This window comes from Bos indicus x Bos taurus, chromosome 8 (genome assembly GCF_003369695.1).
Source record: "Bos indicus x Bos taurus breed Angus x Brahman F1 hybrid chromosome 8, Bos_hybrid_MaternalHap_v2.0, whole genome shotgun sequence".
Taxonomy (NCBI): Eukaryota; Metazoa; Chordata; class Mammalia; order Artiodactyla; family Bovidae; genus Bos; species Bos indicus x Bos taurus.
The window spans coordinates 60,905,424-60,931,507 of NC_040083.1; the positions used below are offsets into that span (position 1 = coordinate 60,905,424).

The 26,084-nt window shown below is 50.0% G+C and overlaps 1 protein-coding gene across 1 annotated transcript in view; it reads right to left on the reverse strand.

The window, feature by feature from the left end:
- The window catches only part of PAX5 (paired box 5), a 178,871-nt gene extending 171,719 nt beyond the window's left edge, over positions 1 to 7,152 (reverse strand). The window contains exons 1-4 of the mRNA XM_027550213.1: positions 6,870 to 7,152; positions 6,655 to 6,782; positions 5,939 to 6,281; positions 1,299 to 1,464 (exon numbers count right to left, since the gene is read on the reverse strand). Coding sequence (XP_027406014.1) covers positions 1,299 to 1,464; positions 5,939 to 6,281; positions 6,655 to 6,782; positions 6,870 to 7,152 — 920 coding nt within the window. The remainder of the gene's footprint in view (positions 1 to 1,298; positions 1,465 to 5,938; positions 6,282 to 6,654; positions 6,783 to 6,869) is intronic.
- Between the last annotated feature and the right edge of the window lie 18,932 nt (positions 7,153 to 26,084).

Here is a 26,084-nt window from a genome sequence, read left to right on the forward strand (position 1 = left end):
TCGTTCTCATCCTGTTGCCTAAAATCACTTTCTAACAAGAATACCATGCGCACAGCCTCCATGGCTGGGATGAACTGGTATGGTTGGGAGCATGAGGAATAAACAGGGGGATATGGTCTCTAAAGGTGCTGCCAGACCCCCTGGCCCTGAAACTTCTCTTGGCCTCCAGCAAGTCTTCTCAAGTTTAAAAACTGTTATTCCCTCCATCTGAGAGAATGTCTTAAATTCCAGCAGGTGGGAAAGAGTAAGCAGAAAGTCACAATGGCACTGACATACTTCAAAATATTTATTTTCCACTCAGCCATCTGTTCTCAAACTATAACACAAGCTACAGGCCAAAGCCTGTTTTCTGACCTGCAAGAGAAATCCTGAGAGAGTACTGACAGCTAAACCCAAGAATGTTCCTGACTGCCAGGGCAGACCTATAACAACTTCACTTGCCTGGAAACATACTTGCCGCTTTGGTTTTGGGGTGCAGCGAGATGCAGACGGTCTCAGAATTCTTAAGGCCTCTTCCCAGCCTGAGTGCTGATTGGCTGGAAGCATCTGAGTCACTCATTTTGCCCTCTACAATTTGTCTCCTCATCTCAAAACAAGCTTTCTTGGACCATCTCACCCAAGAAAATAAACAGGTGTGTTAAGAGGCTACAGAGCCCTTTGGGAGAATTGGCATTGTTGGTATTCTTCTTGCAGCAAATTGCAGGGTCAAGTGGCAACTTTCAACTGTCTAATTTGAGAGTTGGTGTTTGTTTGTTTGTTTGTTTCCTCTCTAAATTTCATATATATTTAGGATGCCTGCCACTATGAAGGAAACAAAACATATAGAAGGAAAACACTGCAGCCCAAAATAATAAGCTAGATGATAACCCAGAACTGAAAATGACAGCTGACTTTTAAAAATGGAATGTGCTTTTTGAAAACATTAAAATGAAACATTGAAGTCTGGTTATGTGATTTTATAACTTGTGGATTTTCCACCCAGCCCTGCTCAGGCACCAAATATAGATAGGGGAATTCCCAAGAACCTCTTATTCCTGGGTTCTTAGGAATAATTCACCAGGCTTTCAGAAAACATGTTACCCCTTCTAACTGAGACAATCCATTCTGCAACAAAGGTTTCCTGGGGTTACTTTGAATTGAATGGCCTCAAAAGGGCTCTGCAAAGTCCAAAGTACTGTGCATGTGGAAGAAGTGCCACCATGATTCTCACTATGACACTACCACATTGGACAGCTGCTGGGTCATGTTTTAGGTTATTATTTGAAAAATCAAGGGAAGCCTGAAGCTCCTGCCTTTACCTGCCAAGAATTTTGCTGACACAACCATGGCTGACTCGAAGCTGCCTGGAGATGTCACAGGGCCTGACGCCTTGATGAGCAAGTTCCACTATCCTTTGGCGGACTACATCCGGGAGTGGCCGTCCATTCACAAAAACCCCCCCAAGCTGATTCACTCCTCCATGTCCTGAAACAGATCAGAAATAAAAGGCAAGGGAAAGGGTGGTTAGAACCAGTCATGAAGGAAAAGAAGTGCCGCTTTGAGGACCCACAGTCCCTCTGATCAGAAATGGCAGCGGGCTGGCTATCTTGAGCCTGGGGTCTGATCACACAGGCTACATGAACACCTCAGATTGCTTTTTGAAATTAACCTTAGCCTTTGTCCTTCTTCAGCCAGTCAACTGGGCTATGATGGTAAGCATCCTCATACTGTGTTTCGTTTAGTTGCTAGCATTTTCTTTGTAATTTTTTTAAACAATGGAATATATGAAGACCTCAATCTGTACTTGGGACAGAACTTATTATTATACACGATGCAGAGGTCTAAGATAGATCCTAGGGAGAAAATACATTTAAAAATACATAAAATGTAAAGAGATTTTTTTTTAATAAAACTCTTTCCCTTTTAACAGATATCTCTAAAAGTGAAAAGGATTGCTTTAATAAACCTAGATCTCGGGGACAGGGGAATGTTTTTTAAATCAGCAATCTGATTCAAGAGCTAAGGATTAAAAAAAAAAATTTTTTTAATAGTATCTGCAGATTGCCCAGACAAACCCAAACCACTGCCTTGATAAAAATCCTTTCTTTAAGAAGGTGAGGCTCATACCTCAATCAAGATGGCAAAAAAATAAAGTGAGGCTGACATGCAGACTTGACCACTGTACCCTCTCAGAGCACACAAAAGAAATAGGTCAAAGGATCACATTTCACTCCACTGTATCAGAATTTGTTATAAAGGAGTTTCCCTGGAATTTTTGGAGTGTTTTGCAATTGACAAGCAGCTTTATGGTGGTTCAGGGAAAATAAAGAAGCCGGAGGAGGCTTCTGAGTCCCAGATTGTACAAGGGTTCTGGGATGGACTTTAAGTAAAAAGAGTCTGGGAAAGTATCTCCTCCACCCAATAAGCTCCATTCTTGTAAAAACATCAAGGTTCATCTGGATGGAAACAGAGATCCAAGTAAATGAAGAGCCAAACCAGTAAACACAGAGTGATCCAGTGTAGCAACATCATCGACCTTGTAGCTGTTAATCAGCCACTAACTGACATCATTGAGGACTGTCAAAAGACAGAAGCCAAGTCCAAGAATTTCCAATGCTGCTGACAGCTCGGAGACCAAGAAGAGGAAATCTCCTAACCTGGGACTTTGCAGGGACTGGGTTGTACCAGGGAAGCCAGGGCATCTCAGAGGTCACACACACACACACACACACACACACACACACACACACAAATATACTCCAATACATAAAATAGCCACCTCATCTCAGCTATTCCCCACTGAACTACTATCCAGGTTCATGAACAATATCTGAAATAGAGGACAAAACTACCCATAACATAACCTATTTCCTAAAAACTGCCAAAGCAATTCACTGAATTTTCCCATGAGAGTCCAAATTGAACATTTCCCCAAATTTTCAAACTCAGGCTGATTTCATGGGGGGGAAAATTTTTTTATAGATAACAGTACTTAATTCGAGTTCTAAGCTGAATTTCTCTCTGATTTTCAAAATGAGCTTTAATCAGTTTAGATTGTTCTAAAACACTCCAGACATCAGAAAAAGGAAAACCATCCTGAACAGAATTTTACAGTTAGGAACACAACTGCATAGTTCACCTAAAACAGAAAGACTACAGCCACCCTTGGTCAAGGGTCTTAAGAAAGCTTTGTTCTGGGGTTGGGAGCACCTAATAAAAAAGGGTTGTATGGATCTTTCAATAACAGGCTGGATTTAAGAAGCAAGTAAATTAAAAACTGAGAGGACAAAAAGAAAGCTAAAAGCACCTAGCACACTTTTGAGACAATCTATTAGTCCAGGCACCGGGGGCATCTGCAATGGCTTGTTCCCTATACTACTGGCAATTTAAATTTTCTGCCCAAAACATGGTAGCAATCTTTGGAGGATTTAAATTCCGAAAACAGTCCTGCAGGACATTTGTGATCTTTGGAGACCATTTGTATTATGGGGAAAAACCCAAGGATGAGACAGTCTAGGTGATAGCAAGTCCCCACACCCTCTAGTTTTAACCACAAAGGTCAGGCTACAAATGCTCTTGTAGATTCTGATCCTTGTATCCACAGCCGACACCAGACCCAGGATAACCTGGAGACCCCCTGCATCCCTCAACTTCCTGGAAAGGCTCCCAAAAACTCTAGGCCCTCTCTGCCTCTGAGAGAACATGTCAAGGGGGGTGGGTTGGTAAATTAAAAGTGTCATCTGAGTAGGCAATGTCTCTCATTTACTCCAAGATTGGAAAGAAGCAAAATCAGAAACCCGAGAGAAGGGAGGCAAGAGGATGGAGAAAGAAACCAGAAAAAGTGGTGTGAGGGCAAGTGTACAAAGATCAGAGACTCGATGAGATGAGACAGGAAGGAGAGTGCCTGGAAGGGAAGCTCAGGTTAGGAGAAGGAGAAAAAGGGATGGATTGGCTGGAATGGGGCAAAGAGGGGGTGGGGGGAAGGTGAATGTAGTGTATACAGTGGGAGGCAAGATGAGAGAAGAGAAAAATGGAGGAAGCCCAACAAGGGGGTATTTGGAAGAAAAAGACATCTGTGGAGGGGGGACCTTTGTTTTCTGGGACCCCAGCTCCCACCCTGCACTTCCTCAGAGAAGCCAAGTCCCAGTCTCTACTTCCAACACACTGGAGTACAGTGAGGGTTCATCACATGGGAGGTGCTGGGGGGAGACACAGACTCAGCTACACTTTTCAGGACCAAGTAGAATTTTCAGAGAGACACTGACACAGAGACAGATGCAATAAATCAAGGCAAAGACCAAGAAACTGACACGCAGATACAAGAGAATCACAGCCCCGCCCCCACAGGGCACATAGAGCAGGGTTTGGAGGAGGGGAGGGCAGGGGGGAAGGGATGAATACCAGATGCCCTTGGGACTTTTGTGGCTCTGGTCTGGAAGGGGCTGGCCTCCACAGATGCTCCTCAGGCCTTGATAAGAACATGCTACCCACCAGGGTCCCCCCTGTCCACACCCACAATGACCATGTCTGGGCATAGGGTCTTGGGGAAAGGGTCTGTGCTGACTCAATGGTAGATTGAACTCCAGGATCCACAGGGTCATTGAAATTCCTCCTATTAATATCAGAGAAGATAATTAAGGGGACACACAAACATGCAAACAGGAACACAGGAAAGGGCAGGAATGAAATCTTACTGGACTCTCGAACTGATAGGTGCTGGCACACATGGACAGTAGGGCCATGGATACAGACATAGTTAAATTAGACAGACAGTGCCTTGCAATTATGTGTAGCCATCCAGGTGGCCACTGCCTACTCTCTGGAATCTGAGTCCCTCTCTTCCCCTTTCGTGAATCCTCAAAAGACTGCCTCCAGCACTGTCCCTGGGAATTTCCTGTCAGTCCTTTTGTCTCTCTGACCTCAGTATCGTTCTCTGTAAAATGGATGTAGCTGAAAGTTTAGAAGACAGTTGGTTAGGAGACTGGCTATAAAAGTGCTTTGTAACTGGTAACCATAGCTGGGGGTGGGGACAAAAAAACTCAGAAGCCCACACCCTGGCAGTGCCTGCCCCTCCCCCTATACCAGCTATCCACGGAAGCCAGCCAGCTTCAGTGGGCGAGAGGGGAAAGGAGTTGGGGTGGTAAGAAACTGACCAGAGTCAGGAAGAAAGACAAGTAGGTCTGAGCCCCTACTTACCAGGCAACCTCTCAGGATCTACTACGCACCCCTCCACTCAAACTAAAAAAAAAACTGGGGCTCGAAAGTGGAGCCTATGTTATGGAAACAAATAGCTTTGGAAATCAGGATCAAGGGCACTTTCAGAGAAGACAGCTCTGGAAGCTATGCGGGCTGGGGCCCAGCCCCCACCGTGCTGCAGGGAAAATTGAAAATGGGAGGAGGGAGCACTTCCGAAGGAATGGGCAGATGAGAGCCCGGAGGAGGAGGGATAGAGAGGGGCATTAGTGGTTGGCTAACCCACACCTAGAAGAAGCTACCTTCTTCACCCCCATGCACGGCCTTGAGACCACCAGGTCTTGATGCCATCTGTCCGAACGCCTGGGCACAACCTCTGGGCAGCCAGGCTCTGTGCAGAAGGGAAGAGTAGATTCCCACAGGCAACGACAGAAGCGCAAGAGCAGCCCTCCCCATTTTGTCCTCAAATCGCTCCTTGACCGAGCTAAAGGCTTGGTCACATCTCAGAGTATTGACAGAAACTCCTTTGCTTTCCTGGCTCAGTCTGCGAGATCAGAGCTTCCCCAGAGCCCGGCTAAGTCTGTACAGGAGACGGCTGCTGGGGGCGCTGGGGTCACCACGGACTGGAAACCGTTTTGGCAAAGGCCCCAAGCGGTGAGGAGTTATTTAGGCTGGGATCCTAGCTAGCGGCTTCTCTTCGAAAATCTCCCCGCGGCTTTGGTGGATGACCTCGGACTCGGGAAATTGGACACAAAGAGAAACTGACTTGCCCGTAGCCAGTCCCCACAGCCTAGATCAGCATTTCCCTGCCTATCAGGCCATTCGGCCTCCGGGGCAGGAACGGACATCTTCACCGGGAAGCTCGCCTTCTCTCCAGCCGGGTCTCGGCTGCCTTTGTTAAATAGGGGACCTAAGGCTAGGTAAGCAGGATCCGGCGCTGTCTGAAGGCTCCCGGCGCGGAAGCAACTCCCTGACCGGCGGCCCGTTGGGGCCGGAGCTGGGCACCCGGCTGAATGCTGCCGAAGCCTGGCGTCTTGCTCCCAGCTCCACAGCAGCTCTGAAGGAAAATACGATTCGTTCCACTTGGAACTTCCTCGAAATTTCCGAATCTAATCCGGCGTTAACTCACCGTGAGAGGAGCGCTCATCTCACAGGAGGCTGTGCTAATGGGTGAACTGCAGATCCCGACGGGTCAGGCAGCGGCTGGCCTCGCCTGCGCCCAAAATGACCCTTCCCGGTCTCCTACACACGCGGTGTCTTTCAGAAGACGAGGGCGCCTGAATGGTGACTAATTGGCTTCTTCTTCTATTTTGTTTTGTTTTGTTTTTTTGTTTTTAAGGGGAGAAGCCATCATGAGGCAAGCGTCCTGCACAGAAGGACTTGATAGTGTCTTTAAGGGTCTCTGCATGAACTGGCGGCTTCTAAGCAGAAGCTCAGCTCAGGGTCCGCTACTTCGTTGATTTTTCAAATCCCACTCCTCACCTCCAGAATGCCTTTGGAGCGCTGGACCTGGTGTTCTCGCTTAGCTCGCAACCTCTTCCTCCAGACATACAAGCCCAGAGGCACTGCTGGGGCCCCACTTTCCCTCCAAGCCCCAGTCTTGCTCAGCCCTATGGGTGAAAAAGGCGCCATCGGGTGTAGGGTGCGGGGCGCTGAGACTCAGAGTGACCTCTCCCTACAACTTCATGCCCTCCAACTGGCCCGGCCCAAAGCTCTCTCCAGGTCCGAGTCCCGATTCTCCCGGCACACTGCGATGTTGCTGCCTGAGCCCCGGAAAAGATGCAACTGGCTGCGTACACTACCGGTTGCTGGAGGCGGGATTCCCGGTGCCAGGTGCTCCTGGCCGGGTCGACCACGCGGTTTGCTCCACATCCCCTGCCTGGGAGCCTCGCACTTTACAAACTTGACAGGGCGGCCACAGAAGTCCTGGGTCCTCCCATCCTTAGTACCTGCCCCGCGGTCTGGAACCACCAACCCCATCCCGGCGGGAGAGTGAGAGAAGCGAGCTCGCCGCCTACTTACTATGCATGGATGCAAACGGGTCGTGCTTACAGTGTATTTCCATCGGGGCGCTCCAGACTGCAGGCCGGCCCACGCTGCCGCCTCCCGGCGCCAAGGGGCTGCCCAGCGAGGCTACGGAGCCGCGCCGCCAGGCCGGGAACTGTGCGAGCTGGGTTCAGAAAACACTGCTGGAGCTTCGGAGCCTCTCTCAGAACCGCTCTGCCGGAGATCGCCGAGAGCTGCGCCTAGAGGCGGGAAACGGCGCTAGTGCAGTCCGGCCCGGAGCTGTTCACCCAACTCCCGGTGGCTTCCCTCCCGGGCTGGCTCAGGCGGCGGCTCCGCACCCGGCCCGGGATAGCTACGGCTAAAGCACCCGCAGCTTCGGGGGCATAGTTCAGGGGCCCGCCTCCGGGACCGCCTGGAGCCCCCCCGCCCGGCCGCCGGTAGGAGCGGCTCTAAGGAGGCCTGTGGGACACACAGCCCTTGACTTCACTCGGGGCGCAGCGAGGCCCGCGGGCGGCCAGGCTGGTTCCGCGGCTTCGCTGCCTCTGGAGTCTCTTCTCGATCCCTCTGTCTTCACCGGATCCTTTCTCTCTCTGCTGCGTTGAGTCTCTGGGCTCGGACGTGCCGCTTCAGCTTCTCTCCTCTCGGCTCTCCGACGTCTCGGACGAAGTTGCAAAGAACTTCCTCTCTGGCGGCGCTGGGGTCCGGGCGGGTTCTGAAACGCTTACGCCACTGACGCTGGGGCCAAGACTCCGGAGTCCCCGGGAGCCTGCAGCCCTCACACCCTGGGACCCAACGCTTTCAAAGTTCCCGCGGGCCCGGCTGCTCCCTCATCGCCGGGACCACGAATGGGGACAACAGCAACAGTCTCGTCCTCGTCGGAGTATTTGTCTCGCACCCACCAACTCTTCGAGCTTCCGCCGCTTTCTCTCGGGGGTGGGGTGGGGGGGTGGTCTGGTTCGAACGTCTTTCAGTTGCCTCTTCCGGGACGGCCGCCGCGCCTACCCCAGGCGTAGAGCGAGGGACAGAGAAGAGACCGAGAGGTTCCCTAGACCAAAGCCGCCGGGACTGCCGGTGCTGAGACGCAGCCTCTGTCGGCTTTGACTGCCAGCGCTGCTGCCACCACCTCCGCCTTCGGCGCTAGCCCTCCGCCTGCTCCGCGCGCAGAGTGCGCCACCGCGCCGCCCCGGAGCCGCTTTCAGGACCCGCTGCGTGTGGACAGCGCCGCCCGGGGCTCAGCCTCCCTCCGGGCGGGGGCGGGGCGGGGGCTAATCTGCCAATCACGCTTCATCAAACCAATCAGAGCAGTGGCAGCCGGCTCTGACCCGAGACACCACCCCATTGGCTGAGCAACCGGCGGGCTCCGCCTGATTAGCGGATACCTGGGCAATGGGAGAGAATGGAGGGCGGGGCCCAGGCGGCGGCGCCACGTTCATTGACAAACGCGCGGGGCGAAGGCCTAGCGGAGTGCACATTGGGGGAAGGGGACGGGGATCCACACAGCGCCAGGAGAGTCCCGCAGCAGATCCGGCGGGAGCCTGACCTCCCAGCCGCAGCACTGGGACCCTAAAATGCCCTGAGGGATTGAGGGCAGCCTAGGCGAGGATGGCGGGTGGGGAGCGTGGTTGGGGAAACAGTCTCCAGAAAACACGCGCGCGTGCACAAACACACACACACAACGGATGTTGGAGGAAAACAAGGAGCTCAGTAGAGATCTAACTTTCAATCTAAGCACCATCAGACTTGCAGTGGAAACGTAGCTTGTGCACATCTGCTCCGCTCTGACCTCGGTTTCCTCGTCTGTAAAATAAGAGAGTTGTCCTGCTGCTGCTGCTGCTGCTGCTGCTGCTGCTGCTAAGTCGCTTCAGTCGTGTCCGACTCTGTGCGACCCCATAGACGGCAGCCCACCAGGCTCCCCCGTCCCTGGGATTCTCCAGGCAAGAACACTGGAGTGGGTTGCCATTTCCCTCTCCTACCTAGTTTTTAATGAAGGCTCTCCTTCCAGTGGAAATATTTCATAATTTTATCAAGCGCCAACTAAGCTGACGCTGCTGCCTCATCGTCCACCCTCCTCCCCTGCTCTAACTGAAGAACTCTCAATTCTGAGCTAACCATACAGAGAGACATGAGGTTGCGGGAACATCTCACAATCCTTTAAAGTTAGTAACCAGGATGCTCTTTTGCGGGGGGTGGGGGGGTGTCCATCTGGGGCTTTGGACAACGTAGTCCAAGCACTGAGCCCCGAGTCTCTCTTTCCAGCCTCAGACAGGAGTTGCCAGATGCTTTGGGGGCTAATGATGCGCCCAGCTGAAGACTTCTGTCTGCACGGGCAAATCTGCCTCCGCAGCAAGACCTGAATAAACCCTATCCCGTCCAGTGCTAATGAGAGTCTCTGAAGCGGGTGGGTGGGCGAATAGGCGTATTCAGTCTGCGAGGGCCATGCAGAGGCGCGCTAAGCGTGTTATTACACTGTAGCTTTCAGTTGTCGAGAAAACCCGACTTTTCCTCTCCTGGGGAAGTGCTTGTCGTTTTTAAGACAAAAATGGGTGGATTTCTAGCAGACCTTTTTTGGTCCAGAAAGGCAAGGTTTTTGACCAGCAAGAATCAGTTTCCCAGGAGTGTGAGGCCCTGGGACCACAGGCAAAGGAACTGGACTTTGAAATGGAAGCATGTGATAGCCATTCTTCACCCAGGAGGCAACAGTTCTGTGTGTGCCTACGTTTGCTGGCACCCAGGACAGGAAGAGTAACTGAAGACTCCCCTTGCCCAGCAGCTCGTGGGAGTTGATCCAAGACCCACTATTTCAAATTCACAAGCAATGATCTTCTAATATTACACATAAATCCACCGAAACAAGGGCTCTGAGATGTCTGCTCTGGATCTGGACTTGTAAGGAAGACAGAGCACCAGTTGACCCTGGGAGGACTTCCAGGACATTCTTTATTTCAGTTACCCTTCTCTCTGCTGTTGCTGCTAAGTTGCTTCAGTTGTGTCCAACTCTGTGTGACCCCATAGACAGCAGCCCACCAGGCTCCCCCGTCCCTGGGATTCTCCAGGCAAGAACACTGGAGTGGGTTGCCATTTCCTTCTCCAATGCAGGAAAGTGAAAAGTGAAAGTGAAGTCACTCAGTCGTGTCTGACTCTTCACAACCCCATGGACTGCAGCCTACCAGGCTCCTCCGTTCATGGGATTTTCTAGGCAAGAGTACTGGAGTGGGGTGCCATCACCCTTCTCTCTACCTCTGTCCAATTTCTCACACTCAGAACCAGATCAGCCCTCAGAACCATCTTCTCTTCCTGTCCCAGATCCAGCTGCTCCTGAAGGGTAGATAAGTTTCCAGTAGTGACACCGTCCCCAACCCCTCCAGGGCACAGCTGCAGAAAACAGACCCAGGAAATCCTCTGGGAGCCCAGGAGGCTGCTGTAGGCACTAGGGTGGGGCAACATTATCTCTTCTTTGTCTGGAACCCAGCCTGTCCTGATCTTCCACCACACCCTCCTCGCCTAGGAGCTGGAAGATCAAAACTACACAGAGAAACCAGGATTGAGTTAGGGTTCCCGAGTTCACTCCACCCGGTGGCGCTTGATGGATCAAAAGTGGACTAAGAATTCGACACGGCAGTTCTGCCCGCCGCACCCCCCCACCACCCCCCAACCCCCCCCCCCCCACCAGAGAGGCGGGAGTATGGGAAAGCCCTGAGGGAAGCAGTCAGAGACACCTCCACTTCCAGCTCTGCTGTATTTCAGGCCTAGAAACTCAGATTCTAAAGTCTTACAGCTCAAAGGGCCGTGAGGCTATGTCTTCCCCATTTTATAGATATGAAACCTGAGGCCAAGACAAGAGGCTACTTGTCCAAGGTCACATAGCATGTCCAGGATAGAGGAAAGGCTGTGAACCAGAAACCTCTTTCTCAGAAGGGTTTCTCCAGAGCCACTCTTGGCATGTGGAGAGTTGTTTTTTGGGGGGGGCAGGGGGTGGTGGAGGAGGAGGGAACCCAGATAGGATATGTCAATACAAACCGGTTTTCCTTCTGATACCAGGCAGCTTGGACTGAACCTCCCCCCAAAGCACTGCCAGGGTTGAATAGAACCACATATTAATATATTACTCAAACAGGAATGGGTCAGATTTCCATTTTGCACAGAAGGCTTTTGGGCTTCTGGACGGTGTTGGGCAACCTAACCTGGGCCGCAAAAGCAGCCCACTTTCCACCTTGTGGTGCACAGCGGGGAGGGCGTGTACCTCCGGATAGGAGATTATTCACAGCCGCCTGAGTGGGCCAGCATCCCCTATCTTCTAACACCAAGAGGCACCATCAGATATCCTGGCCCCCTAACCCAGCCTTATAGTCCACCAAATGGTGGCCCAGAAAAGTTACTTGACTATCCTGGGATAACACAGCAATTCCAGCACCGCTCCTTAGTCCTGCCTCCAAAAGCTTTCCCAGCTCACAAGTCTGGGTCTAGGAGAGACAAGTTATCAGGGAGCTGGTCTCTAAGCTGCTGTGCTGAATGCGGTAGGGCGTTGCTGTATGCAACGGCCTTGTAGTTTCATTCCCCAGGCACGACTTAGGGCCAGGCCCTATACTAAGCGAAGGAGGCAGGAGATGGGGAAAGGAAAACTTCCAGAAAGAAATTTAATTTGTGTAAATCGAATTGCCTTTGAAAGTTTTGCTATTGAAAGAAAGCCCATTCAGAAAAATGTTTGAGAAACCACCTTCAGAGGAACATCCACCTCAGTCTCCATACACAAACCTGACTGTACCCGGAACACTCTTCCTCCCCGCCTCTCTTCTGCTTTCTCCTGGGCCACCCAGTTGTGCCTGTGGGTTGGGGCTGCTATAGCACTCACTGGGCCTAAGATCGACTCCTGCAGCCCAAGTCCAGCCCATCTCCCTGTTCCTATTTTGGGTAAAGCGAGGCCTACAGGGCTCATATTGGTTGCTCAATTCCAGAAAGCCAGAGATGCCTGAGCAATGCTATCCTAACTTGGTGGGTCCCTTCTAATCCTCATTTTAAAAGCATCAAAGAGAGAAAGCAACTGACCCTAAGTTACACAGCAAGTTGGTTCAGAGCCATTTCCTGCATGATTCCTTTCTCCTGGATCAGAGGTCTACTCTGCCTGGCCCAAGTCTGTTTGTAAGAATGGTTGAAGTGGGAGAAAAAGGGGAGAATTAAATCATATTTTTCAAAAACCGTGTAAAGTGCCTTTGTCAGGTTTTATCATTACCACCATACCTCAAAGGCCAAGAATTCTGGGACTACCTTTATTTATCCCAAAGGTGCTTCCTGCTCAGCTTCCTCATGTGTCTGAAAAGAATCCCTGAGATGAGATCTTTCAAGGTTCTGAAAGATGAAGATCCATGGGTAGAGGGTATTATCCCACCAGGCTCATTCCAGAGCTAGGGGAATTGATGCCAAGGTCCACGAATGCAGTGTTCAGCCTACCCTGCTCTCCCTGGTCTTGGGATTCTTTAACCCCCGCCTCAGCTAACTTGCCTAATTGTCATTTTTCTCCATGGGCAGGGGGTGGGGGGCACATGGGGCTCTATTGCCTTTTCAAGCAAGAATAAGAGGTTTAAGGGCGGAAGAATTATCTTCTAGTCCTACTCCTTCCATACTTCCTTCTGTGTGATCTCAAATAAGTCCCTGCCCCTTTCTGGACCTCAGTTTTCCCTTTTTTGGTACCACAAGGAAGAGGCTAGACAAGAATATGCCTAAGTGGCTCCTTGTTCAGGTAGGATCTCACCAGATCTTGGACTTAAGCTAGAAGACCAGATATGCCTTCCCCATCGTTCAGATGGGGAAAGTGAGGTTGAGTGAAGGCATGGAATACAGTTCTGAAGGACGTAAAGGGCCATCAAGCGACCCATAAAAAGCCTTGAAGTTGGGAGGAGGAGACACCCAAGCAAAAATCCCCAAACTAGACCTGGACGCCCCCAACCTGGGCAGTTTCTCAGCTATCTTTTATTCCCCACCCGTGCTGTGGGCCAGAGCAGACAGGTGCAAGTGTAGTGTTACCTGAGATATCATCCTTTCCCAGGCAGGGCCCTCATCCAACCGAAAGGTGAAGAGGGGCGTGGCTCCCCAGATTTTTAAACTGGCCAGGCCTGTGGTCCCCAGCCCCACCCAGGCCTGTCTTGAAGAGGAAGGAAATGCTTTATTGATTAAACGATTATTCAGGCGATTGAACTAATCAAAGAGCCCATCGACCGCCATGAATTACAGTCTTTGTAGACAGCTTGTCTAGAGAGGCAGCCAGGCCAGCCACACAGACCCTCTCGAGCATCCTCTCAGGCTTTTGACCCACTCCCAACACATGCACACCCCCCAGTCCCCAGTGCAGATGCTTCTGGAGTCTCACCTCCTAAGGGAGTAGTGGGGAGAGTTGGGGTGGAGCAAAGGGGGTTTCCAGGTTCCCTTTCCTGTGCCGTCACCCTGGGGAACCTTCTTCATTTCCCTGCCTCTTAGATTTCTGCCCTCACTTCTCTTCAGTCATGATTTTGGAAACACATATGAGCCTAGGGAATTGTTCTGGGTTTCCAGATACAAGTTCACCCCCCACCTCCCTCCTTTTTGACCCGTACTTAGGGAAGGTGGAGGTAGGGAATCGCAGAAGCACAGGGATATGGGGAATGGAGTTCTGTCAGGGCCAGAAGTGTGTTTGGATGGGGGTTTAGCACTTTTGGCCTAATGAGTGAAAGAGGCACCCGTACCTGGCTTTTACCTCAGGGCAGACAGGAGCTTCCTGCAGCCTGCCACCTCCTCTCCGACATAAACACCCACTGCTACCCACTGCCTGGAACTGTGGGAGGCACACCAGGCTCTGTGCTAGAAAGGCCTGCCTGTGCATATACAGGTTCAGAGCTGGGTGCCCCAGTTAGACACACAGGTCATACCTACTTTCACTCTTTTCCTGGCACCCACAAGATAAAACCTGAGCATGTGTGTGTGCATGCGGACATGCACACACACACCCCAGTGTCAGAGGCTCATCTAGGTAAGAGTTAAGGCAGGCTGGGGATCCCTAGAAAAGTCACAACTAGCTTATAGGTAGGCTGCCTCCTCTCATCTGCCAGGGTTGTGCCTGCAACAGAAGACCCTTTTGTATAAATGGTAGGCTCAATAGTACCTAAAGAGTGAAGCAGTGTACCCACACACTGAAGGGCTGCACACCTCTACTCCTGTTCTCGCAACAGAACGGAACCTGAGCCTGACTGATGGCAGGCTTAGTACAACAGACCCCCACAGGTCCCAGATCTGTCTTTGTGTCTAGAGGCAGGCACTTTTGTATACATTGGTATATGCCCAGTGAACAGCGGCTGACATCCAAAAATGGAGGGGTTAGTGTAACCATCTTATTCTCACTTCCAGAATCACTTGAATTGTGACAGGTGAACACAGACCCTCAAAGGAGTAGATGTACAGACACTCAGCAAAATTTTACACATATATAGCCACACATAGACATACATTTTGGATACTCAAAAGAACAGTACCCAGGAACAGCAACTCATAAACAAATACTAACAGATTCATGAATATAAATACACACACACACGCACATAGATTCTTCAACACACACACTTCCTCTACATACACATATATGTACATATGTACATATATATATAAAGGGACACACAAATTGTCATTGTCACTCAGGCACATTCTGAGCCCCTATGTAAACACACAGACCCAAATTTTCAGACCCCCTGATATCCATCCACATGAAACTTCAGAAAGAGAGAAAAACACACGCAAACTCACAAGCACTTGAACTGAATCAGAAGTGTGTGAACAGACTGTTGAAGAGAAACGTGCCGCAGACAGACGCGCAGTCAAAATCCTTGCGAAAATGAGGCGCACCCCCTCCCCCAGGGCCGAAGTGTTTGAGGACCAGCGCCCCGCTGGGTCTCTTGAGTTAGCAAGCCTATAGCGCGTATCGCGGTCCTACCTGTCCTGCCGGTCCGAGGAGTCGGGTAATTTTTCTCTAAATCCATTTTGATTTTTCAGAACTTGATGTAATGGACAGGGAAAAAAAGTTTCCACTTTTTTGTGATTTTTTTTTTTTTTTTTTTTTTGGTGTCAGGGGCCGCTCACAGGTCGGAATAATTCAAGCCTTCCGCTCCCCCGCCGAGCTGGGGTAGCTGATCACTGAGCTGAAACTAAACGTTTTAGGTGGAAAAAAAGCGTCCGAAGGCACCGTGAAATGATTAAGGAACTAAAGAGCTTCTCGCCATGTGAGATCATGTCCTGTTCTCGCCAACATCACAAGATGTCCCCAGACACGCCGCGCCCCCAGCGTGCAGCCCCGCACTGCAGGCCCCGAACTGGGAAAGGGTGTCCGTGTTCTTCGGCCCTGCCTGCTCAGCGGGCCAGACGGGGCGGGCCGGGTCGGGCCGGAGCAATGCAGGAGGCCGGGAGAGCAGCAGTACCGCCGCCGTGCCGCCCTGGACTTTTATAGGGGGTTGGTGGGGGAGGGAAGGAAGGCTTCAACAGAGCCGGGCGCTAGCCTGCACTCTAACGGCAAGAGGCCGACCATAGGCGAGTCGGGAGCCCTGGCCTCGCGGCCGCAACTTCTACAAATCTCTGAGTCTGGGTGTCGTGGCCCTCTGTTCGGTGCGCGAGGCCGGTGACCCCTTTAGGTGCAAACCCCGCCATGTAAGAGGGTTCAGGCCACGTTTTTGTTTTTTTAAGAAATTAGCCACCCTCCCAAGTAGGTGCAATTTGGAAAGGCTTTAGAGGCAAGCAGTGTTGCCAGGCAGAGAGAGGCGTCCCAGTTTCCTCAGAGTCACCCCTAGGGCGGCGCCCGCACCCCAGAGTTCTCAGCCACTTCATTCCCACCCAATCTGCAGCTGTAATACTATTGCTGAGTCTAGGGCAGAGCCAGAACCCCCAAAACACCCCAGTACACACCCTGTCCCATCCTGGACGGGAGCACAGACGGTAAGCTGTGAAATGTTGGAGATAAAATCCGGGCCTCCTCTTGGGAGAACCGGCGCTGAGCAGAACTAACTCAGGAGGTCCTGAGGGTTGTCGGGAGTTCCGGACATCTTACCCCGGCCCATAAGTGGAATCCCCTTGCCCTCCAGCCCCGAGCCGTTGCGGTGTCCCGGAGCCCCAAGACTTGATTTCATAGGGGACATCAGCCCGAGAGACCGGGCAGAGGTTTGGCATGTTCAGCCCGCTCTCTTCGGCCCGGGCTCAAGACTTCCCTCCCCTTTCTAGTCCCAGTCCCGAGTCCAGCTGCTTGGCTTGGCCACTGGAAGCCCGTGGGGCCCCGCTGCGGGGTGGTCGCAGGGGCAAGGTTCTCTGCGGGCGGGGGAGAGATCCGCAGGAGGACTCTTGGCCCGCCGGACAATGCAGTTTCCAAAAGTGAGTCGTCCTCAGAGAGAGTGTTGTTTGTTTTTTGGAGCGGGTGGTCACGAGGATGGGCCGCAACCTAGGGGGAAGAGCCCGGAGCTCGAGAAAAGGGGGGCGGGGGGCGCGGGAACCGGACATTACTTATCCACTGAGCCGATTTCGCCACAATCGGAAACGTGGCTGTGGATTCCCCGGCGGCCCCCTCCCCCACCCCCATCCCCCAAGTAGTCTGCGCAGTCCCCCTGCGCCGCCTCTTCCTGCAGCCTACGGGTACGGGTCGCTGCCCCAGAGACTAGATTTTTGGGCACCTCCGAGCGCTGGACTCTCCCTCGGCAATCGGGCCCAGGCCCTGCTTCCCGCCCTCCCGCCTAGCCTGCGCCGGGAGGCTGAGCCGGGGAGGAGCGGCCTTCTGCGCCTAGAGATCTAAAGCCCTCCCGGAATTGACATCTCACCCTGGGCTGGGCACGGGAGTTGTTTGGGTTGTTGTTGTTGTTTTTCTATTTATAAGGTTTGTTTTGGTTTTGTTTGTTTTCTTTTCATTATCTGAGAGTCTTTTGTTGCTGGTGTTTTGTGTGTTGGTTTTTCGTGGATTTCATTTTAGCGGGTTTTGCGCTGTGAATCTTGGTCTTTGGGGTGGATTTTGTTTTCTGTCTTGTGTTTTGATTTTTGTGTGCGTATTGTACTTTGTCCTTGTAGGCTGTCATTGTGTATCGTTTGAAAGGCTGTTCATTCTGCGCGGTGTTTTGATTTTTTTTTTTTAATTTTGTACTAGTGGGGGTCGTTTGTGTGTTCTGCGTTAGGTGAATTTGGTGTTTGTATGTGTTTCGTTTTCTTCGATTTTGATTTTGTTTTTATGTGCAGTGCGTTTAATGAAGGTTTTGGCTTATGTTTTCGTATGTTGGCTTCAGTTTTTGTGTTTGTGGGATGCTTTGGTGAGTATTGCGTGTGTGTTTAGCTTTGTGGGGGGTTTTGGATTAGGGAGGGGACACTGGTCACTACTTGATTCCTGTCCTCATCCAGGAAGGGCAGAGGATTAAGCCAAGCACCAAGAGCCTTGGTTTCGTGGTGCTCGGAAATACCTGACCCCGGCACCACCGCGCTGTACTCTGAGCGCTCCAGACCAACGCGGAACAAATGTGCGTTCCCGAGGGGGCGCCCGCCCTCACTGGTAACCTCGCCGGTCGTGTGGCACCAGTGCCCAGAATAATTCACAGGCCCCCCCGACTTGGGGTACCCAGGCCCAATCGCCATCCCCTTGCCCACCCTATCCGTTGTTGATCGACCTCCCCTTGTGCCTGGCCAGCCTGCTTCGGACCTCCGGGACACTCGCGGCGTTGGACCGAAGGCCGCTCCCTGCCGCGGAGAAGGTGGCGAATCTCTTCGGGGGACCCGGAATTGACGCTGCGGCCCTAGATATACTGGACAAGGGGCTACGGATGCTCCGACTCTAGGCGCATATCGGCATCTGGGCCCCCGAAAAATCCCCGATCTCACTTGCCAGTAGCCCTAGAATCCTAGAAACCCCACTCCGCTCAGCTTTCGGTTTGGAGAACTTGCCCCAGTTCACCATCGACACACAAATCCACACTCAAATATACACATACTCAGCTAGAGAGCGAGCGAGCCCGCGCCTCGGTAGCAGCGGCCTGCGTGGCAGAATCAGTGCTGGCACCATCTCAAGGGGAAGCCAAACTGTAGTGACCGGAAATGTCCCAAGGACAGAATAAGGATTTTTGTTTGTTTGTTTTTTGTTTTTATTTCCACGTCGCCGGAACTTCTTCAACCTCGATACACCTGGATTTGTTTAATGCTACACCGGGGAGAAAAGGAGAGGCACATTTAGAGAGGCAGACCGGCGAGGAAGTGCGGGGAGAATCTATAGAGAAAGAAATCTGGAGAGGGAGAGACAAGACTGTGCGGAAAGGTAGATTGGAGACCCAGGAAAGGGGTTGGTGCGGAGAGTCCTCCAAGGCCCCCCGCGCGCACTGGCATTCCGTGAGAGGGAGAAAGCAGAAACCGAGAACAGAGAGTGACAGGAAAAGAGTCGCAGAAGAGGTTGGCCTAGGCACACAGCGAACTTCCCTCCAGCTAAAACGCTGCATCCCAGGGACTGGGAGGCCGACGTCGGGAGGCGAGGAGTCTAGGCTCTGCTCTGCGGCCAGAAACACCCAAGACTCCAGGGTTTGTGGAGCCAAGACTGAGGCTCGATTTCCGGCCCTGCGCCACCCCGAGACCCGCAGCCCGGACTCCAGCAAAGGTTGGCCCACCGCGGTCAGCCGATGGGCCTCTCTCTGCGCGAGCCCTGGGAGCAGCCGCGGGGAACGACTCCGGCCCTGTGGCTCTGGGCTGGAGCCTACCCTGAGGGCGGGTGGGAATCGACAATCAGCCTAGAAGCTAGGAAGAGGCCCCGCCCTAAAGCTGGGGGCCCAGTTCTGGGAGCGGCTGAGGCCACTGCGGAACTCGCGGGATTCGGGGTCCGTGCAGCGCGCACGTGGCACCGCACCTTCCGCAGGAGGCGCCGCTGATACCCAGCCCCGCCCCGCTACGTTTGCTGGGTCTGGATGGTGTCAGGATTGAGAGTGGACGCTAAATCCCGACGAGTAGGTTCCGTACGGCCTAAACTTGGGGCTTGCCCAGGGGCGGCGCCCGGGTGAATAGGGGCGCCTCTTCACTAGCAACTAACTCCCCGGCCGCAGAGCGCAAAAAACGCGCAGCGCAGGCCAGCCGCCGACGCTGGTTTTCCAGCGGTGCCCGCGGTGCAAAAGGGCTGAAGAATAGTTTGGGTTGAAGCACCCATTCCTACTGGCTTTGGGGTACTCTGCACAAAAAGGGCTTCGAACTCTGGCTGCTGGTTCGCTGGGACACCATGTGCTAGCGGCTTGCCACCCAGAAACACAGGCGTAGTGCTAGAAAACCCGATTGGGGCTGTCTTTAGGGAATCTGAGGCTCATAGTGGGTTATTGCTATTCTTGCTTTACCTTACTGTCTTTCTTTCTTTAATTAGAAGTGTTATTGAGAGAAGCCTCAAACAGCGCAGACTCGGGTTATTTGAATGGGTTCATTTCAACTGAAATCGACTCAGTTCAGTTCCACGACTGGTTTCCAGCGCACAGGTACACATGGCAGACGTCAAGTGAATGCTGTGTACAGGGACGCGATTTGAGGGAAACTCTTGGAGAATTCTGAGATAAAATTCACTATCCTGTGATTACATTCACAATTATATGAATATGGAAAACAGGGAGTCAGTTGCATTTATATTTTGCCAACAAGTCCCAGCAACCCTCTAGTATTACCTAAGAACCCAAAACGGGGCACTGAAAAGATTTACTGGCACTCTGATTATTTCAGATTGAAAACAGTGTAAATCAGTTTATTTCTTCTTATATATCCTTTTAAATTTAACAATACCATTTGTAAGTAATAAAATCATATTTTGCCAAAGAAAAATTATATGTAGGATGTTTTACTTCTACCAATATTTATACGATGAACTGTTAGCTTTCCCCACCCCCTTTTTCTTCTGCTATTTCTCCGTGTAATGTAATGTGAGCTTTAAATATTCATGCCCCAACCCGGACTTGCATTTATTTAATATGTTTTAAACTAATAACATTTTAATGTGATATAATTTGATTCCATGAAGTACAGGAACATAAAGGAGCCTACTTCACAAGCGATTTTGAGTGCGTGCACGGGTTAAACGATTCTTACAGTTTTTGGACACAGATCAGAATGTTAAATGGAGGTGAAGAGCCCCTGTAAGTAGGCGCTTTAATGTTCTTGCTTGCTTCATTCTCCATTTTTCTGTAATAACTTCAGAGCTGTGACAGAGGATCACAGCAAGAGTGGGGTGTTTTCCCTGGAGCCTGTAGGGTGACCTTGCAAATTGCCAAGTGAGTACTTGTGGTAGGTTTTGGACTGATTTTTATATTTCTTTTGAGGGGATGTTGTATGGAGAAGAAAGCGGACGGCAGGATAAAAAGTCTGGATTTAAGAGCATGCCTGAAATAAAACTGTGTGCTCTAGAATTCTTTCAGATTTGCTGCTGATTACCTGTTTTTAACAAATTGACTAGTTATTTGTTGGCAGCTTCCTCCAGGACTCAACCCAGAATAAGATGGGGGAAAGGAGCTAGGCTTAGGTCCAAAGGGGCTTTGAAGTGAGCAGGATAGCCAGTCCAGTGTCTAGCAACCTCCAGAGACACTTCCCAAAAGTGCTTATATTCTCTTTTACTTTGTATTTGAGGTGGGAGCCAAACCTTCAACACTGAATGCCAGTCGACTAAAAAATTGTCAGCAATAAGAAAAATTAAAGATGTCCCCTAATTTATTTTCAGGCAGATGAAAGTCATTTGGCATATCAAGTTGGTATGAGGAGCTTATGAACATAGAATAGAATGAGAAAGTTGTTTTCCCCCTTAATCATGAAAATATTTCTAGTGGCAAATCATGATGCTGTATTCTTGGTATTCACAAAAGTGTCTACACATCACACAAGAAAACTAACAATCCACTATTAGTAGTGAAGAATCCAAAATGGAGCATTGAAAAGATTGGGGGTCTAGGACAAACTATTCATATGAAAAGAATCATACGAAATTATTTATACTAAAATGCTGCTAAAATTTCAATGAAAGCAATTTTTAGGACAAGTGTTGGTAATTTTCTGGCGACATCTGTATAAATTCTCCCAGAAAAAAATTAAGTAACATATATCCAGATTTTGTATTATCAGCATATGTTTATATATATAATAGTTATAATATATATATAATATGGGGGGCTTCTTTTGTGCATAGGCAGATAGAGAATTCAAAGATGGGCTTCCTGTTAGGTACAAATTCTGAAAAATAAGGTATGAGATAGAACCAGCTTGGTGAACTGAAAGGGGGGCAATTTTTTTCCTAGTTTGGTATTGCAGTTGGTGTCTCATGTCTCATGCAATTTGCACGTAGACTCCTGTACCCCATGAAGTGACAAAAGAGAATTAGGCAGGGATGGAAACCTGCCGGTGTCGCCAGGCGGTGCCTCAAAGCACTCCTTTGGACACACGTTCCTGGTGGTGGGGAGTTTGCTGCCTCTAAACCAAGCCTGACCTTTTGTCTTTTGACCTCTGATGCATGAAATTAGGTGGCAAAAGAAAATGTGAAGAAAAGGATACAAAAACATGGAAAAACAGCCCTCTTTGACAATAGTCATTGTATTAGATCATAGAGGAGCTGCCCTACTCAGCCCGAAGTGCTTGTTTGTAAGGCTTCGGGTCTTCCTGGCCACTGGTGTTCCTGTTCTCCTTTGTGGGAGATCTGCATTTGTTGGGGGAGGGATTAAGCACTCTTTTTAATTAAGCTTGGAGCTGGGTTTTGTCCCAGGTCCAAAGCCTGTCTAGCAAATGCTTGGTTCCTCTATTTCCCCCTGAGGCCCTCAGTGCAGGCCCAGTGCCCAGGCTGTACCAGCCAGGACAGCTTTTGGAGACCCAGAGGAAAGCTCTGTCCCTCAAGCCCTTTTGGCCACCCAAGAGGGAGCTGTTTCCAGCCAGCACAGTGGTTGCTGGGGGCAGGGGTTGGGGGTGGGTGTTGGGGGTAGCAGCATGCTTCCAGGTTCAGAAGGGCCACACACTCCAAGTGGATAGCCCTCCACTCTCTCTCCTAATGCATATGGGAGAATTTGATGCCTAAGGTCCTGGGGTGCCCTGTCCCCTCAATCTTAGGGGCCAATACAGTGCCCTCTACTGTCAGGAGTGCCAGAAAGGAGGGTTAGAATGCGTACAGAGGTGCCCTCTGGGAGTCTCCAGGCAGTGATGCCAGGAAGCAGTGCCCAATCCTGTCAAGAGCCCCAACATGATGTCACTTGAGCCCCAGATCCTGTCCAGAGAGGAGACAGACCTCTACGTAAACTGTAAGAGTGTGTGGATGGATGTCACCAAAGGGGACTGTGGGAAATCCCATCAGGGTGGTCAAACCAGACTCTGGAAAGGGGGAGGCCAGAGGAGACCCTGCTGGGGACGTGACCTCTGTGAGTGTTGAAGGGTGAGTAGGACTTTGCTAGATACATATATGCTAGATACATATATTAAGTCCCCTACATACAGACAGACCTTCAAGTTGCACGAATGTGCCCAGCTGTGCTACTGTACTACTGTACTTTTCAAGGTACTGTACTGTAAGATTAAAAATGTTTTCTTTATTATTTGTTTGTTTACTATGCATTATTTGTGTGAAAATTATTATCAACCTGTTCCAGTACAGTCCTTCATAGCTGATTGTATAGCGGATAGTTGGGGACTTAGGCTAACTTTGTTGGCCTTACAAACAAACTGGACTTAGGAAAGCGTTCTCAGAATGGAACTCATTCAAATGTAGGAGACATACTGTAATGACACAGGAAGCATTATTAATGTCCCCATTTTGCAGGTGAGACTGCTGGAGAGCAACATATTGTGCTGGCCAGTAAGTTTGGGTTTTTCCAAACTCTGTAACAGAAAAACCTGAACAAGCTTTTTTGCCAACCCAATATATGTCAAATACTATGAGAAGAGCTGGTTTTCCTGGTGGTTCAGTGGTAAAGAATCCACCTGCCAATTCAGGAAATCCAGGTTCGGTTTGGAAAAGGAAATGACAACCCACTCCAGTATTCTTGCCTGGAAATCCAATGGTTAGAGGAGCCTGGCAGGCTACAGTCCACACAGTTGTAAAGAGTCGGGCACGACTTAGGGATGAAACAACGATGGAAACCACATGAGAAGAGTTGACTAAGGGCTCAGGGGTGATAGGAATGGTAAATGATTCTGAGGGGAGGAATTCACAGTGAAGTGTGGGGAGTGGGGCAAAGAGGCTGAGTAAGGTGGGCAAGCCTCTGCCACACCTTCCCTGAGACTGTCAGATTCTCTCCTTCCCATATGGAGTGGACCTATCAAAGGAAGAGATAGGAGAAAGGCTCTAGGACCAAGAAGAGAAACACAGGAAAGCCTAATTTCTATCAGTTTTCCATGTTTTGCCCTGGGAAAATCTACAGCATTCATTAAAAAAAAAAAAACAGCCTGGAAAAAGAAAATAAAACAAACAAAATCCCACATCAGCCTGGTATGTTCCTCATGCATCTTAGGAAATGAAGCTCCAGCTGGTGGTTACCCCTCACTGCTCAGGCCACACAGCCCTGATCTCTCTCCTGTCTGTGGCCCTGTGTGTCTGAGATGGAATGCTGTGTCCAGTTCTCACAGTCAGGGCTCTACCTCTGGGACCCCAGCTCTTCTGGCAGTAAGTCACTCAGTTCCCTGATGACAGTAGCTTCTAAACTTCAGTGTGAAAGGAGTCATGTGCAGATCTTTGCGCCCCAACTCCAGAGAGCCTGATTTAGTGGTATGGGACTGAGCTTCAGACTGACTCAGGAAACACAGTCCCCAAGGAGAGCAATCTTAAGATTTGCAGTTGGCACCCACAGGAACATCTGAATTTCCTTCTGATCTCTGCAAGACTCTCTTTCCTGTTGAGCCCTTCTGGTTAAGCACAGGTCACTGCTGCCTGCTTCTGTGGGCTGCTGCATCTGCCTTATACACTCCATGAGTGAACATAGCAAGCTCTCAGTGGGCCCCACACTATGCCTTTGTCACACTATTGTAGCAGTTTGCCCTTTTACTTTCTGTCCTGATAACAGGAACAGTGTCAAATGCTCATTTGTGAGTCAGGAGTGAATGAATGTGGTGAAGGGGAAATCCTCTGTGGACTGGGCCTCTGTGTTCCATAAGTCTAGGTCCTGCTATACCATATCCTAACAGTATGGCTTTACCTCTGTCCCTCAGTTTGTTACCCTATTAATCTCCCCATTGGGAGATTAATTGCCATTCACTCAGTCTACTTCTCAGGTCTGTTGTGAAGAAACTGGGCACTTGTTTCATGAAGTATTATTACAATGGGTTTAGATTCCCCAAGGCTGTTCAAAGAAAATGTTTTTTGGTTGGCTAAATATATTTCTCCTTTGGTAGAGGAGTGGATGGCCCAGTATTTGACAGGAGTGATGAGTGAAGGTTTGTATAGGAAGAAGCCGACAGTACTCATGTGTTGAAAAATTGTGCAGTTCTTTTCGAAGTATCCTTTACTGGCACTTCAAGAGAGAAAGCAAAGAACAAAAAATTCAACTCAAGCACATCTGAGAGCCATAGGTTAACAGCTGTCATGAAATTGCTGCTAAATTTCTGAAAAGACAGTGTTGGATGTAGAATTTCTGGGGGGATAAAAAACACAGCTGGGTGGAGCTGAAAAGGGAAGAAAACCTTAGATTCTAGATGGAAAATGAAAAGACATAATCCAGTCAATAATACATTAGTGAGGTGAACTCTACTGTACACACACACACACACACACACACATATTCACATACGTATCTTATGCTTTATAGAAAAAATTTCATTCTGTGGGAAAGAAAATTCAGAAAAGATGAGACATAAGTCATGCATTCTATCTGATTCTCCACTAACCCCTAACCCCAGGAGTCCTCCAGTGGGCATTCTTTTCACAGAGAAGCCAAAAAAGGCCAGAACCTGTAAGATGGTACAACTAGGAGTTTATCAATTAATATATTATTAATTAATAAATTAGTAAATAATTCATTAATTGCACAGGGAATTGGGGTAGTGAGCCACATTACATTGTATGAGTTGTATTTAGTCTGGCTTCTCTCAGTTCAGTTGCTCAGTCGTGTCCGACTCTTTGTGACCCCATGAATTGTAGCACCCCAGGCCTCTCTGTCCATCACCAACTCCCGGAGTTCACTCAACCTCACGTCCATCGAGTCAGTGATGCCATCTAGCCATCTCATCCTCTGTCGTCCCCTTCTCCTCCTGTCCCCAATCCCTCCCAGCATCAGGGTCTTTTCCAATGAGTCAACTCTTCACATGAGGTGGTCAAAGTATTGGAGTTTCAGCTTTAGCATCATTTCTTCCAAAGAACACCCAGGACTGATCTCCTTTAGAATGGACTGGTTGGATCTCCTTGCAGTCCAAGGGACTCTCAAGAGTCTTCTCCAACACCACAGTTCAAAAGCATCAATTCTTTGGCGCTCAGCCTTCTTCACAGTCCAACTCTCACATCCGTACATGACCACTGGAAAAACCATAGCCTTGACTAGACGGACCTTTGTTGACAAAGTAATGTCTCTGCTTTTCAATATGCTATCTAGGTTGGTCATAACCCTCCTTCCAAGGAGTAAGCGTCTTTTAATTTCATGGCTGCAGTCACCATCTGCCGTGATTTTGGAGCCCCGAAAAATAAAGTCTGACACTGTTTCCACTGTTTCCCTATCTATTTCCCATGAAGTGATGGGACCAGATGCCATGATCTTCGTTTTCTGAATGTTGAGTTTTAAGCTAACTTTTTCACTCTCCTCTTTCACTTTCATCAAGAGGTGTTTTAGTTCCTCTTCACTTTCTGCCATAAAGGTGGTGTCATCTGCATATCTGAGGTTATTGATATTTCTCCGGGCAATCTTGATTCCAGCTTGTGCTTCTTCCAGCCCAGCATTTCTCATGATGTACTCTGCATAGAAGTTAAA